The sequence below is a fragment of the Lonchura striata genome, chromosome 2 (assembly GCF_050655825.1).
Source record: "Lonchura striata isolate lonStrDom1 chromosome 2, ASM5065582v1, whole genome shotgun sequence".
In the NCBI taxonomy this organism is placed as follows: Eukaryota; Metazoa; Chordata; class Aves; order Passeriformes; family Estrildidae; genus Lonchura; species Lonchura striata.
The window spans coordinates 63,754,652-63,771,179 of record NC_140704.1 but is presented as its reverse complement, the minus strand read 5'-3'; the positions used below and the strand labels follow the sequence as shown (position 1 = coordinate 63,771,179).

Below are 16,528 nucleotides of genomic sequence, written 5' to 3'. Positions count from 1 at the left end.
GAGCAGCTATCACTTTCTTGCTTGGATTTCTAGCTCAAAAGGATCCTCAGTTATTTTTGGGATCACATATTTTAAATAAATGGTGCTTGACTGGTCTGTGTCTTTAGCCTTTTCTACCTTCCAGATTCACCAATGTTTTGCAAAGGAGGTGTGTGCTCCTGCTGAACAAATTTAAACCTACTGATAACAGACTTACTTTTTTTTTTACTCTTTTTTTTTTTTTTTTTTTAATGTAGGCCAGTGCAGCTTGGGCTGGGCCAGATGATCTAAGTGATGTCAGTGATATCCTGGCCCCATTCCAGGTATCTACTGAATGATGGGTTTAGGATGGTTGTATCTATAGTCTGTTAATGCAGACTGAATTCCAGTAATGACCCGTACCTGATGGTAACACGGTGGGAAAAGGTTACAATGGCTGCTGTCAGAAGCATATGGGGGCCTCTCCTGATGTGCAAGACATTCTCTTCAGGGCCCTCATGTGCTAATGCCAGAGTGGCACATGAGCAAGCAGGAGGTTTCAGTTTGATCAGGCTGGCTGAAAACTCCTGCTATTACCACCTCCAGCTTGTAAAGAGCAGTTTATGGTGAATTTGGTTGCTCTGCAGTATTCTGGTTTTTTGTTTTTTTGAAGTAAAAATTTTAAAATTTTCTTGCCATCTCATTTGAAGAGCCCTATGGGCCCTTGCTCTCTTTTCTGTCTTTTGATGGTTGCCACCTTGCTGTGCCCACTGTGGCTCCAAGGCTGGCAGCCTGCTTAACCACAGGGCCTTGCCACATGGCATGGGTTTTGTGCTGGTTGGTGGTGACACTCAGCCATTGCAGTGGGGAAAAGCTAACAGCAGCAGCTGGCATTAATGAATCCTACATCACCCAGGACCAAGGGCAGGAATCCCCAAGCTCAGAGGGTTTTCATGGAGGTCTGGTGCAATCTTGATAGATGAGTGAGTAGAGGAGATGAAAGCACATCTGGATGGGCTAAGGGATGCATAAGCACTGGAATTCTAATACTTAATTTAATGCTTGTGCATTAGTTGGTTTGTTTTGGTTTGTTGGTGGGTTTTTTCCCCCCATCTCTTTTTAAGATTTGCTTGTTTTTCTGTAAATGAAAAAGCAAAGATGAGTGGTACATATGGTTAGATGTATGTCAGCTATGATTCCGTTGTTGTGTGTGGAACCTTTAAAAATAAAGTGTTCCCCAGGCTGTAGTCTACAAGTGAATGCCATGCATTAATGCAAGATAGCCCTTATAGTGTGTTACACTCTTGTTTGTTTCCCCTGTAGATGTTATTTTGCTCCTTGCTAGTTTGATTTAATTTGAAACAAAAACTATTCTGGTTGTAGGCAATTTTGATCTAGGCATTCAGGAAATGAAACAGGATTAGATCTACAGAAAAAAAAAAACAAACAAACAAAAAAACCTGCAAAAATCCTACCAGAACAACATGTTGCTTCCCACACCATTCTGTCATAGTCAGGTCTGATCAGGATGTCTACTCTATACCACCCTGACCTGCCTTTTAGTCTACTCTATACCACCCTGACCTGCCTTTTAGGAGGACAGATTCTGAACTGGATGATAATGAACACAGATTTTCTTTCCCCTTCAAAATTACTGTCTCCAAACTGAGGTCTGTATGTTATAACCAACACTCCAGTGTAGAAGACTGAAGTGATTCCCATCTGCAAAACTCATATCTGAGTTCCTGATAATGAGATAATATTTGAGAAGCCACCAATTTCTTCCATCCAGATTTATGGGATGAAAGCCTCAAATATGAAGGATTTATCTAAAGCAGCTTTGGGTTTTGCCTGCATTATAGTTTGGGAATAACAGACTCGGTAGCTTCTAAGCTGAACTTGGCCTCATGGAGTGCCTTTCTGGGGACTAGTTTATTCTGTTTGTTGTACCTTCCTGTCAGATGTGATGGGAAATCAGTGATGAGCAGGAGGTCCCTAATCTCCATGGATACTTGTCTCTGCATGGTGTCAAAATCTGAGTTGGCTGTTAATTTTCTCATATTTTGCATATGACTAATTTAGTTAGGAAGGGAGGGAAAGGAAGGAGGTTATTTGAGATTGAAGTAAAAAATGAGAGAAAGAAAATTTGGCAGTGGTTCTCAACTGTAGCTGCTGGGAGGCCTCCAGAAGCCTGTCCCATCCCTGCATACCCCCAAGCTTGTTGTCAGCTCTCACACTTTTTTCTGTGCTCAGAGCAGGGTCTCAAAGGAACACAGCTGCTGCAGCTGCTTGTAGACCAAAAGGTGACCTTTTGAGTCATGAGGCATGATGCATTATTTAGTGCATTCCTGGCTAAAATGGAGATGAAATATTTTCGTTAGCAAAAATACTTGTTTGTCCTTTCACTTGGATGCATCCTTTTTGCATCACACAATAGTGTGGCGTGTACACCACTCCTTGAGGTTTCTTCTGGGCAAAGATTTTTGTAAGACTTTGAAAAAATACTTTTACTTGAAGGACCCTACTTGCCAAATGTAATAGACTTCAGTTTAGAGGTACCAAGTTTGCAAAAACCCAACTTCTATTTAAATAATGAGTGAAAGCTTCCTGGTGAGGTGTATGTCTTTAGACTATCAGCTGATACTGGTAAGTACCATAACCAGCTGTTACTTCAACAAGAACTGTTTTGCTTCTTCCAATTAATCAAGAGTCTCTTGGAAGTTGCCATAGCAGGGCATTCATTACAGGGATGTTTAATGAGTAGAATATTTGTCATTTGCATAGAGAGAAGCTTTAGCAGTGATTCCAGGGATCTGTGATAGCCAGGTACTTAGGCACTCTCTATCTATTGGGTGAAGGAGGGGAGACAGATGGGACCAATTTTTCACGATGTCTGACATTAAATTTCCTACAATGTCTTCCAAAGAGAGATTCAAAGAGGCTGGAACTTACCTCTCCCGCTGACTGTGAATGAAGACTGCAGTATATTCAGCTACAAGTCCATCTGCTCTTTAACTTTTCCTTTTTTTTAAATCTATCTGTGGTTTTTCTTTGAAGTTTCCAGCACCATTTATGAAGGCTCAAAAAGGGGTATTATTAATATATTTCAGATGAAGAAAGCTGAACTGTCAAAGTAACAACTGACTTGACAATAGCCAGTATTCTCCAAGGCATCAGCATTTAAGAGGACCTGGGAAAAGATCCTGTGCTTACCAGGAAATTTCACTGATCTCATCAAGTCCCAAAACTCAGGAAGGAGAAAAAAAATCTGAAAAAATGAAGAAGTGCCTAGCAGATCATGCTATCTTGTTGAAAACTGCAGTGGTAAAAATTATTCAAAAAATTACAGGTATCTGCTTCTGTGAGATTATTTTTAGCAGTAAAAGAGTAGATGGTGTAAGGTAAGTGAAGAAGGATTCCATAAATAACTGCATTTCAATTACCTGTTTGGCATAATCTTTATTGTTACAACAAACACCACAAAATGACAAAAAATGAACACCTATCTACTCAGAAGATAAACTGCTTTTAAAAAGAAAGGAATGAAACCTAGGTCTATCATTTTTTTGAATCCCAGTTAACTAAATGGACGTGACTGGAGAAGCAGAGACACCTGAGCAGCTTTGAAGACTTTTCTCTGGCGTATTCTCACTGACTCTGAGACCTTATTTCCAACCACAGTGTCTGCTCATCCTAGTGCAGCACTCTTCAAACCAACCTTCCGCAAAGGATTCAGCAGACATGGTCTGAGAAAAGAGCTAAACACAAGCTGGTAAGCACTCACTGCAGGGAGATCTAACTGCTGTGGGATTTAGTCAAACAGTAAAGTACAAGCTTCTACTATGACTCATTTGGTGTAAAACTAGTGCTAAGTATTGTACATAATTAAGACAGCATTATTACAGTGGGATGGCACTTCTTTTTCTGGTTTGGTTAAAGTCATAAAAAGGTGTAATGTTTTTAGCCTTCAGAGCTGTGAAGATGAGGAGTTCTGATAGGAGTTCATTCTAAAAGATATCATGGCTACAGTGAGTTTAGATCATAACTTGCGTTATTGCTGAAGCTTTACATGCATATTACTGTTGTCTTTGTGAAAAGCTATGGTATTTGTGAGAATAAACACGACCTGAGAGTCATGTTCATTAGATAACACCTGCAACACTGGCCTCTCTACACATTCCAAGAGTTTTCATAATTTTTAAACACACAAATCGACTATTTTATTCTGAGCCACATTTATTAAACAGGTCTTAATGATTTTTCAAGTAACAGGCACAAGAAGTTATATTTTCCATTGAATGCAACAGAAAATGTAGTGTCAATGAGCTAGAGATTTACCATTTGAGCACTGTGAGCAGGTACAGAAGTATTAGTAAGACATTGTCCCTACCAATGGGAGAAGTTGAACAAGTAGGTCATTCCAATTTGTTTCCTTGTCCCAACTTTTTCCTTCAGAGGTCCACAAATCAACTTTGCTTTTAGTGAATCCATGATCTTGGTAAAAATGTACTGTGGTAAAATGCAAAGAGATTCAGCTTATTGGTCATTCTAAAACCACTTGTTCAAGTTACTTGATTCTCGTTATCCTTTACTAGGAATTCCTGTGGTGTTATGATATTCTTTCTGTTCATCAATTTATCTGTCTGACTTGCAAGGGAGAAGTGGGAAAGTAGACTGCAAGATGGTGACATGGACCATTTTAAGGGACAGGACTTAAAAAGAACCCATTTCCACCTGTATATTCCAATGGATGCCTTTGTAGTATGTTTATGCTCTTACTGGAAAATCTATTGGCTACTTCTTCAACCTAACTTTACCACTACTTTTATAGTTTCACAACATGCTTTTTATACTGTGTTTCATGCACATCTCTAAGGAATTATTTGTGTAAGTTACAGGAACTACAGAGCCTCAGGAGGAATCCCAGGCAAAAAATGGACTTGGGTGAAGACAGCTCAACAACAGCCAGTGAGCTCTTTCTTTTTGTATGACTTGAACAATCTATAATATTTTACAAGCCTGAAGTCCAAGGGTCTTTCTAAAAAAATGATCATTTAGTATAAAAGATAAATCAATTCCTGTTTTGTTTGCACTGTCGCTTTCCGGATGAATTTCCAATCTATTAGTGGAGCAGTAAATGCTCCCCCAGCAACCAACCACTGATGTTTTGAAAGCAAATCAAAAGCAGCATAAGACTGTTGAAGAAAAGGGCTTGAAAGGAAAAGAATGAAAGATCATACCATTCCTATGGCAGCTGCAAAAGTTTGTGAAGATTACAGCTGAGAGAGGGATGGGCCAGAGACCAGAAAGAGATCAAGGACAAGATACCTGCCTGCAGAGTTTTGTCCTAACATGCTTTCCTGCAGGCTCACAGCCTAAACAGCACAACTAAAACTCTGTAGGGTTGATCTGTTAGAGGCACACCACCAGAGGTGGAATTGTGTGAGGGGATGGATAAGCCTCAAAAGGGGAGAGCACCTGTTAAGCATGGTTTTTACCTTGGTCTTTGTTCAGCCCTGACAAGATTTATAGAGAGTCTGGACATGTAAGAGAAATACTGTGCATGCCTGTTCTTTGTAACATAGGGTTTTCACTTCAGCTGAGGGGCCAGGGACCTTGCTGTGGGTGCATGCTGGGGTTGCACTCCTGATGCACTCCCAGCTGCTCTGACTTTTATCTTTATTCCAATCATGAGCTCACTACAAGCCCAAAGGGAAAAGTATTTGCATTCCACTGTGCACACTGACAGTAATTTTGTGGATGCAGCACAACACTGTAGAAAGAGACAGGTATATGGAGCATTTAGAAGGCAATAATTTCTTCTAACTTTTTATTTATTTATTATTTTTAGCCACACTCCAAAGGTTTTAGTGGGAATAGCAAAGAAAAGAACTTGCAGACTTCACAAAAATCAAAGCCTGCAGCTTATGCTGGATGGGTGCATTTGGCACATATCTGTGATTATGAAATTAATTTTGAATTGCTTTGAACTTCATCGGGATAATAATTCATTCTTTCAATTTCCCTTTTCCCTCCAGAACATCCACCATTAACAAAACAACTAGTTGCAATGTTTTACAATCCACATTTGAACCCATTACTCAAAAGATTGCACATTTCCTTGAATAAACAATTACTCAGCTCATTTGCACAGAGATAAGGTCAGTCTCGGGACTGAAAAATGAATCAACACCCCTCTCTGGCAATCATCTTGGAAATGGTCAAAAAGCAATTGTGGTAGGAACATGTTAAACTGCAATTTCATGTTGCAGAAATGCAACATCAACAGGCAGCTTAAGTGTTTCTGTACAAACAGGTATTGTACAGCCTTGGTTTGGTTAAGTTGAGCCTATTACAGGGTTTAGGCACATGCCTGAAGATGCAATTACACGACTGAAGTTAAGATGTTCTTAAGTGTTTTGTTGTGTTTGGCCTACAGGCTACATCTGTGTTTGTATTAAGAAGAAAAGCTGTTCTACAAGACATTCAGGCATTTTAAAATGTATTTTTCTTCTGAACTGGTACAGGAAGTTTTATCTTTTACTGAAATTTAGGAGATCTTTAATTCCAGAAATCTTGTAATTGAGTGTACTTGAAACATTGTGTGTCAGTAATGTTGAAATTATTTGAGACATTAAGATTGAAATATTGCATGTCCACATATGTTACTTAGTTAATTAGAAGCAACTGTTAACTAAGCATGCCGGGATTGCCTGGGTTGTGTATTACCACCCCCTGGATACAGAAAAGAACTGTGGTCTGGTCTAGCTTCTTGGCTGAGATGCAATGTTCCAAGAACATAGTTCTCAGCTGAGCAAAAAACAAGGATATTCATCTGTGCACAAAATAGACCTGGACCTGCTAAACTCCGCTCAGTCCAACTGGATTTAGGTAGGCACATCTCAAGTGTCTTGTAGCAGGTCTTTGCTGCAAGTGCTTCAGAAATGCAGGGCACAGACCCTTCACTTTTGCTTGTAGGTGGTTTGGGTTTTCCTTGGCTTGTTGGTTCTGCCTTTGATGTATCCAAGATGATTCTATACTGTCTAGGAGACATGGTAGTTTGGGTGCAGCACCATCATTTTTATCTGATGCTATACATGATACTGAACCCCTCAGGAGCTGAGGGCTGCAGCTCTGCAGCAGTCAGCCAGGGTGCAGAACTAGGCTGCAGCTACTTAAAGTCAAGCTGGTTCTTTGCAGGAACTTTAATGTTACCTTCAAGCCTGTTCGGCCATGGACATCCCAATATCTGAGGACTGCAGCCTGGCTTTAAACTTAAAAGCTAAAATTTGCAAATCAAAACTAAGCGTGTTTTGGCAACTTCTTACTAACTATATTCCCATAAGCAATTGTTATTTTTTTGAAAAAGTTTCAGTATTGTGGAATCAGCCTTCACTACAAGGAGACATGCACTGGGAAAAATTCAAGCAGCTCTGTGAGAATAAAGCAAGAATGATAGACAAAGTCTTACCAGACTGAATATATTGCTTGTTCTGCCTGTGTCTAGATATAATGGTTGTTCAAAAGTGAGAAGATACCTGCAAATAGTCTATGAATGGGAATCATAATCTGTTCCTCTCTGTTTCCCCTGCTCTTCAAGTTACAAACTCTTATCTTGGCCTCATTGCTTGACAGATCGAGTAGGGTTGACCCCCAAATCAAGGGCATATTTAGGTAGGCAGGCTTAAAAAGACTGAAACAATTGCTTTAGAGAGAAAACTTTCTGTGGCCAAGGCATATGTCGCCTGTGGTGAAATTTATTCAGACAAATGTTTCATCTAAAATGGCCTTTCCTGCTTAAGTCTCTAGGTATTTATGGCTTTGCTTGGATGTCCTGCCCTTTTCTTTTGGAGTTGAAATAAATATTGAGGTTCATAGTCTTTGTGTCCCTATCAACTTCTGGGTCAGCTGGCCAGCAGAGAGGTTGTCTAATCCCATTTTTGAGTGAAGTTCTTTCATCTTTTAAGGCCTTAACTCCAGCAAAACATAAATTTAGCTGGAGACTGTGGATATTGACCCTTATGACAGACCCCTCTGCCCTTGTTTGGCTCCTCTCTTACTCTTCCTGTAAGAAACTAGGGCAGTTTCTAGTATTCAACCAACAGAATTCTTTGGATTTGGATGTGAGTAAGAATAGGAGTGGGAAACTCTATTTTATGCTCATAATAGTCTTTTTTTCCCCTGCAGTTACTACATGGTATGGTTATATTTCTGTTTGAAGAAACAGAACAGCTTCACAAATGAGTATAAAAAGATGTATGTGTTTTCCTGAGCTTGTATGTACTTTACTGTAATCTGACACTTACTGTAAGAAATACATATTATATAATTGGCAATGGCAGACACATATTCTGATAGAAAAAAAAATGTATTGAATGATACACGGTGTATCACTGATAGTGACTTGCAGCAATATTTCCATAAAAGTAAAGTGTAATTTAGCACTTGAAAGTCAGGCCTCAAAACCAAAATAAAATGTTTTTCTGTTTCTGTACCTAGCCTCAGATATATCTCCCCTCACTGCAGACATCAGCAGTGTAGACACATATGGCAAAACCCATCACCCCAAGCTCCCTTTGCAGTCAATACAGGGAGCAGGCACTTTTAGGCCATGATTCATCTGACCTATTTACATGTCTGCTGTAGGAGGAGATGAATCACTGCCTAGACTAGATCTGTGCGGAGGATAAAGGGAGCCTAAGATGGCCAGCACAGATGTAGACGCTTCTAAAGATCTACAGTTTGAATTTAGGCTTTCAGTTTGGAATAACAATTTTCCAGAGAAGAGTAAAATTTCCTAAGCTGTGTTTTTTTAGCAGAATATGTGTATGAATATATACTATGGTATTTTTCTTCCTGCGAGAGAAACATTTGCAACAATATCTTTTGAACACTGGCCCTATATCCCCTTCCAAATGTTCTGCCATCTGAAGAGCTGCCATTTTATCTCTCTGCCTCTGCCCCTCTTTCACACATGGAGACATGTGTACACATACCATATTTCAGAGCTGGGCCTTCTAAGTTTTCAGCATTAACTTAAAATGTATTCCTCTCTGTGTGTGTCTGCTGTTACACACAGATTAACTGGGTTTGTTTGTTTAAAAAATCCAAAGCAAAATATGCAAACAAAAACACCAAATTAAGATTTCTGAAATTTCCTTCTGTTTAAAAATAATATTTTTATTAGTTTGGTTTTTTACTTCTAGGATCTGCTCTTCTCTGCCTGCAGCCTTGGTGAGGCATCATAAGAAGAGGAACATGAATTCCTGGGAGACAACTATTGATGCAGAGGAAGGGGAAAGACAGGACTTGATCATCTAAGAAAGAGTGCAGGCTCCTAAGTAAAGCTGTGAGATGACAAGAGTTGTGTTATTGTGTATTATTATGTGTAGAAGGCTAGAGTTGAGAGTCTGGTTTCTTGAGGGTGATGCCCTGGCAGGTACTTTTGTGCACATGCTGTAGTATAATCCAGTGCATCTGTACATCCATCTATGCTGCAAATGGCACGGGAGTGATATTTTTTAAAAAAGAAGAATAAATGAAACCATCCTGTTGGAGGGCTTTACAATGCTCAGCTGCTCCTGAGGAGTGCTTGGTGTAGCTACAAGCAGGCAAAACATCCCTCCCATCTAGTCACTGGCACACAACACAGCAACCCGTTTATGTGAGCACCTGGTTGATCAGTTTGCCTGTGACAGATTTTGGCACACCCTCTCCTCTGGCTGTAAAGCTTTACTGACTTGTGTGTTTTTTCTCCCACAAACTCTTGTCTGGCATGGGAGGACTTGGAACAGAGCAACTGTGGCTCTGGCAACAACAGGAAAGTACATTTTAGATAACCCTTTATGGTGCGAGCTTTGCAGCCATTTAAGAGCTTTTCTGTGTGGTTGGAGAAGAAGGGCTGTCCATCATCCAAAGTCTACTGCTATGGGAAGGGTGCATGTGACTGCAAAGGTCTTTGGCAAAGGCCACAAGCATCTGAAGGCTGCTCTGAGAAATGGATATGGGCTCACAGTTCCCCACAGGGTGCTGTGCAGAAGTAAGCAATCTTCCACCGGTCATCCCAGTGCATCATTCATTAAACATAATGCCCTACAGGAAAATCAAGGCTTTGTGTTTTCCATACCCCCTCCTGCATCAGCCCTGACGTCAGTAGTTTGGAACCACGGAAGTTAAATTCAGGCCAGTGCAGTCTAATAGGCAAGGGATAGCAAATGCTAAGGAGTCAAGGTAACGAGAAAATACCTGCCATCTGGAGCTGTCATAAACACGAATTTACATCTCTCCCCATGAAATAAATAAATAACAGCCTGCAAAACATTACTCTCCCTGGATGCAAAGTCCCATTCCTGCCGCTGCCACCAAAAATTTGGGCCTCCCCACTTTCTGCGTGGTCGGTGGCTCCTGCCGAAAGCCCCGGGGTGACGCGCCTGGGTGGGGGCAGACATCCGCAAGCGCTGCCTGCTCAGGCGCGAGGGCTGGAGTGCAGGGATCTGCTCTGCTGCATCTGCTCGCTCCAGCCCTCGCTCTGACGGAAAGTTTTCCTCCTGGCTCTGACAGCACCGCAGCCACTTGGGGAAGCACATGACTTCCTTGGGAGACGGTGTTTCTTATTTGTGTTGCAGGCCTCCAGCAGGCACGGCACCGAGGCAATATTTATATCAGTTTTTGTAACATCATTGCAGCAGCTGCAATTTTGGGAACTGAAGTGCTGGCTGGAAGTGGGAGAGAGAGGCACAAAGCACAACATGCCACACAGAAATGTGGATGCAAGGGAAAAAAAAAAAAAAGAAAAAAATAAAAGAAAAGAAAATTGGCAACCAGCCTCCTCCCCCAGAAAGCTCATTGTGTTCCCCGGTGCCAGAGGTGCTGCTTGCCCTCCAGATGGTTACCACAGGGCCCATCTGTGTAAAAGTGAGTCAATGGCAATTGCAGCTCAGGATGTGTGTGATGGGATCAGATCTGTCCCCTCAAGGTGCTTGCATTCCTGGTGGAGCAAGACAGGGGAAGGGGAGTCCTCCAGCCAGGTGGCTTCCTGTGCTACAAGCAAATAGTGTTCAGCAGTCTTCTCATACCCTTCAGCTGTGAGAAAGCATAGTGCAACACTTGTGTGCAGGTAACCAGGCTGCCCCCAAAACTGCTGCAGCCCCATGCTGTGACTTGGCAATCAGCCCTAGCAAGTTCCTTATCCCACCTACAATGCCATGCTGGCACAGTCATGCTGCTCCCAGATGCCCAGCTCGGATCTCTGACCCATACTCTGCATGTGTCCTGACCTATGTGGAACTATCTCACTGTGGCTGGAAATCCCCAGGGAGGTGGAATAAGGGTCCTGTCTTCCAGATTATTTACTCGCTGCTTCTCATGACAGTTATGTGACCCATTTCCCTCCTTTTCTGCCCCCGGCTTGATTTCAGTGGTGTTTATCCAGTGGAGGTTTGAGGATTCTCTGGTGCTATGGGGATGGAAGTCACGGCTGCCTGAAAGACAGCAGGGTTGACTTCTCTGTGTCTCCTTGTTCCTTCATCTGCCCTGCAGATGTAGAAGCAAGTAAATACCCTTGGTGGGTGCCATGTGTGCAAGAGGGGCTCTCCACTGCCCATGCATGTTCTCAGTAAGTGAGTTTCTACCTCTGCAGCCAAACAGCAGCAGCTGGCAGAACATAAGCCTGAATTCTTCCCTGTCCTGTTCATTTTCCTCTATGTAACTCCACTGGCCTGTGGAGTTATGTCTGACAGAGGAGATGCCACACAGTCTCCAGTTACCTTAGAGCTTGATGAAACTGAAGAAAGTTTATATGAAGCTAAAAAGCTCCCACAAGGTGCAGCCTCAGACCTGTCAGGTGATGCACATTTCATCATGGGCAAGAGCTGAAGGTCATTTGACCCAAATATAGCTGTGTGGTGCAAAATACCTTCATTGTCCTGGATAGCACAAGGTCTCTAGAAAAAGCTGGGCTGCCAATGAGCTCTCCAGTTCATGTGTCCTGCAGTCCTCTGAAAGGTCTGCTGTGAGGACCAAGTAGGGAGACCATCACTGTGTCTGCCTGGGAGGACTTCTGAAAACCAGCACCTGAAGCTGCATCACAGGCTCCCTGAGGCAGAGACACCACCAAAGACTGGCAACACGGTAAGCACGGCTTCTTGGGCTATGTGCCTCAGAAAATCCCCTCCCGTCTCCCATTTCATATGTTTTTGTACCATAAGCACTCCTACTTGTCTCAAAAAGGACTGAAAATGCAATGGCCAAGTTGTTTCCCTACCACAAACACCCTGAAATGCTCTTGATGAGCAGAGTTAGGTAAGAAAGGCAGGGAGAAAAGAGAAGAGGAAAAGACATGCCAGCTGTGGTGGCATATCCTCCGAGGTGGCACTGGAGGGCTTGGCAACCCTTTCAGCATTGTGCTATTGCAACAGGAAGGAGGAGGATATACAGAGGTTACTTAAAAGCCCCAAACATTTTCCCTGCTTCTATTGCACTGCAGAAATTCTGCAAGGGAGAAGAAAAGAAAAAGACTATCTGAAAAGAAGGTACCCTTGATAACTAAAGAAGCTTCATTTTAGAACTTACTTCTATTAAATAATTGCTACATTTTAAATAGCTGTTTTTAGGGGATTTGCAAAGAAGTTTTCTTCTCAGTCATTAATATTTTCTTAGAAGGGTTGCATGGCTTTTTTCACTGCTACATGCTTACACTGAAATAGATGTGAAAGCAGTTTTGAGTAGCTCAAGAAGAAGTCTCTCATTGGCCTACATCTAAGATTTCCCTTAAGGATGTTAGTGTGAGAGAAATAAGTGGATAAGTGCTTTTTTCTTTTCTTTTTTTTTCCCCTTTACCCCCCTTTCTTTTCCCCCCTCCCCCTCTTTTTCTCGAAAGTGGATTGTCTGGGTGCAGGAGTTAGCCCTGTAGATATTTGGGTGTTTGTGTGCCTGAGGATAAAAATACAATTCTCCACTTATCATCCACAGACTGTTGTAGGCTGTAATATTTGGCTTGATTGCAGTATGACTTATAATGTCATTTTTATTAGGGAGAGGTAGTATGCGATGCACTTTCTGAAAATATAATTTGCTATTTTGGATTCAATAATGCTTTTATGGAGGATGAGAGAGTGAAAGATTTTCTAGTTCTTTTACCTGAAACTTCCTAATGTTTTTAGTGCCCTGCTTCTCCAAGGCAAATACTTCTGTGTTAGACTTCCCTCTCCTTCTCCCGCCCCCTCCTTCTTCTCTTATTCATGTGTTTTGATGAACACAAAATGCCTTCCAATCCTTAGAGAGCTGTACTTATCATTAGACTGATGTTTTCTGCCTCTTAGGTTTTATTTATGTAAGTCTAAAAATGTGTAGCTCACTGGCACCCCACATTGCTTTTGGCTTCTCCCATCTTGCACGTTCCATGTGAGCTCATGTTTGCTTTTTCCTTGTGCTCTTTCTTTCATGCTATTACAATTTTTTTAGCACAGGATGTCTGAAACAACAAGCACCAACGTGGAGAATAAACATCTTTTGAATGGGAGAAGAGCCATCCCACTCAACTACTCCAATGATGAAGAAAATGAGGTTCCTGAGATGGAAGCTTTTGGATTGATACCTCGAGGATTTAATCCTAGAGGTACAGTGTACAATTAAGCCATAAGTCTATTTTTGCATCTTCCATACTCTTAGCACAGGTCTGTGAGCTAAATCCAAACTGCTTTTTCCTTACATCTTTCCAGTTCAGACAGCTTTTCTTGCTGTTCATGGGAAAACTTACTGAAACCACCTGTGTGTATAAAAGTGTTAGCATGGGTTATGGGTATGGAAAGTGAGGAGTAAAGAAGCTGAGTGACCAGTTATCATCTTGAACTGTTAAAACTTGTTGACTGATTAAAAAAAGGCAAGAATGGGTTTTTCCAGTTTGATCACAATGACAGAGTCACTTTAAGAATCTACTGGCTTCAGGCATGGCTGTGGCAACATTGGAGTGAAGGGACAGAAGGAGTCTGTTCTCTTAATGGCTGTCTCATTTATATGGCCCTAATCTGCCTGTGAAACTGCTGCAAAATGTTATCTGGCAGGGAAAACTTTTGCTATATATGTTCAGCTCACTCACAAAAAATAACATGAGATGAAAGGGAATACCCATATGATTATTTATTCTCCTGTGAAAAATGTTTCAATCATTTGGCTGGGAAAACAAAACAATATCATGGTAGAGAAAAGAAAAATCAAAGTATGTTCCCAGTGTTAGCTCTTTGGAGACAACCAGAAATAAAAAATATGTAAGATCTGGTTTATAAGAAAACAGGATTAAATTCTGAATGACTCAATAATGAAATTATGTTAAATTTTTTGCCTATTTGAATTGAACAAGTAGAACTTGTTGAACGTGGAAGCTCAGGGTAGCTGGATGGAATACTACTTAATGCTCATAGGGGACTTTTCATCCAGAATTGAAGGAGTGCTTAATAAATGTGGACAAGAATTAATTACTGAATTTCACACATTGGGAAACAGGCAAAGAGATTTTAAGTGACAAGTTGCAAAGAATTATTTCTGTAATCCTAATCATGTGCCTTAACCACATTCCCCTCCTCACACACCCCTCCCTACCCCCATCCTAATAGACACACATTTCTTTTCAAAGCTTTTATTTTAAAAAAAATGCCTGAGCAAACCAACTGGCATGTTAAGACTGCAGAAATTTTGCTTGAACCCATTCTGACAACCCTGTGGCTCTGGGGCAAGTATGTGCGTTTAAATTGTCAAATGCAATGCAGTGCAGGTCCCAGCTAGACACTGTTTCAAACTCAACACACTCACAGAAACTGGAGATGTATTACTGTGGGATACCTTAGAAGGAATGCAGCCTGTAGCTAAAGCCCACCAGTACCAAGAGAAAGATTCCTGTTGCTTTTTGATGTGCTTCACATCAAGCTCTGAATGAAGTGTGGTGCTTGTGGGCGGCAGCCTCCTGCGTTTCAGAAATGCAGTGGAAACTTAGGAATGTTGGGTCAAGTGAGTTGAGGCAGGAGCCCAATATATCCCTTGTCCAAAGCAAGAGTTTGTGTGGCCATTGTGTAAACCTGGCTATGGGACTGGTATGGCTGAAAAATAAATATGTGCATAACAGCAAAACTCTTTGTACAGCTGGATCACCTCTGCTGTGCAATTCTCTCCGATGCTTGTAGCAAAAATATGCAAGGGGTGACCTGAAGGATCACCTGAAGGGACTGTAGCAGCATTTTTGTTTTGGTGCACATCAGCTGTGATCTAAGCCTGTGGTACCAGTTGATACAAGCATGGTCTCTGGACATACTGTTTGGGGCAGGTGCTTAAGTCATCTGTCAGAGCTCGTTAAAGGTTTATTGCCCCATGGAGCTTGACCTGACATTCAGGAGTTGAGTTTGCCCTGGAGCACTCTCAGTGTTGTGCTTGAGGGATAAAATGATTGTCCATGGGCAGAGCAGGAGCATCACAGTGTGATGAGGCTCTAGAGTGTGAGAACATACTGGTAGAGAGCAGCTTGTGACACCTTCTCTTTCTCCTGCACACCCCTACATTTCTGGGATGTCCAGATTTTTCTGTGGTAGTTCCCAGATTTCGTTGTGATAACACACTGAAAAAAAAAGCATGCAAATGCTTTTACTTCTGCTGTTACAAACGGAGGTGTTTTCTAGCCTTTGGACACCTGATATAAACATCTAAACACCTGTGTCTTCACCTGTGTCAGTCAGATTGCAGTCACCACAGAGCCATCCAGTGAGTGGAGGTGAGGGGACAGGCTGTCCAGAGAGTCACTGGATGTCAGTTCCATGGTGATCTGTACCCTTCTCTCAGCTCCACTGTCTGCAGCAACCAGCCATCAGCTGGCCATAATAAGTTACATTACATACCAAGCTCACATCATTTAGATGCCTAAATTTAACTGAATTCTGCCCTTGATCCATGCAGTGTAGGAGTCTACAGCTGAGCTAGTCACCCTCGTTTCCCTTGACAGCCAACAGAGAGAAACAGGCATTTTTAGGGTGTGATTCACTTGACCTATTTTAGCTACTACTCTCGGATGAGGTAAGACCCTGTGCTTGCCTAGCTCTCTGCTGACACCCACTTCGGGTCTGCTGCATCACAGCCGGGGCGAGCAGGGCAGCCAGGGCCGGCTGCGCCTCCAGCCCGGGCGGCGCAGCTGCGGGACGAGATGCTCATGACGGGCACGGAGCGCTCCTTCAGCAGGAAGCCTGTGTCTCTGGGATCATCCCTGTGCCGTGTCCTCCCCCCGACTCGTCCCGGCCAGCTCATCTCAGCACAGTGTGTCGTGAGTGGGCTCGGTGGGAGGACACAGCCCTGTCATCCCACTCTCCCTTGCACAGTACGGGGAGTCGCCAGGTGTTTGTGCTTTCCCTTCTAGCGGAGCGATGGGCACTTCCTTTGGAAATTCACGCCATTTTTTGTAGTACTCCAAAGCCCTTCCTCTCTGGTTGTCTGAGGAAACATGATGTTTGAAGGCTATTTGAAAAACTGCTCAAACTTGTGCTCATTTATTGCCCTGAAAGCTTAACATTACACTTTAAGAAAGCATCACACTGCT

General features: G+C 42.2%; 1 protein-coding gene across 2 annotated transcripts in view; it reads left to right on the top strand.

The window, feature by feature from the left end:
• The first annotated feature begins 12,329 nt into the window (after positions 1 to 12,329).
• Positions 12,330 to 16,528, top strand: part of F13A1 (coagulation factor XIII A chain) — a 59,220-nt gene continuing 55,021 nt past the window's right edge. The window contains exons 1-2 of one of the 2 annotated variants that reach the window (XM_077790781.2): positions 12,330 to 12,488; positions 13,420 to 13,573. In XM_077790781.2, the coding sequence (XP_077646907.1) occupies positions 13,426 to 13,573 (148 nt within the window). In that variant the 5' untranslated portion in view covers positions 12,330 to 12,488; positions 13,420 to 13,425. The remainder of the gene's footprint in view (positions 12,489 to 13,419; positions 13,574 to 16,528) is intronic. The other variant, XM_085571471.1, reaches the window with a different exon arrangement.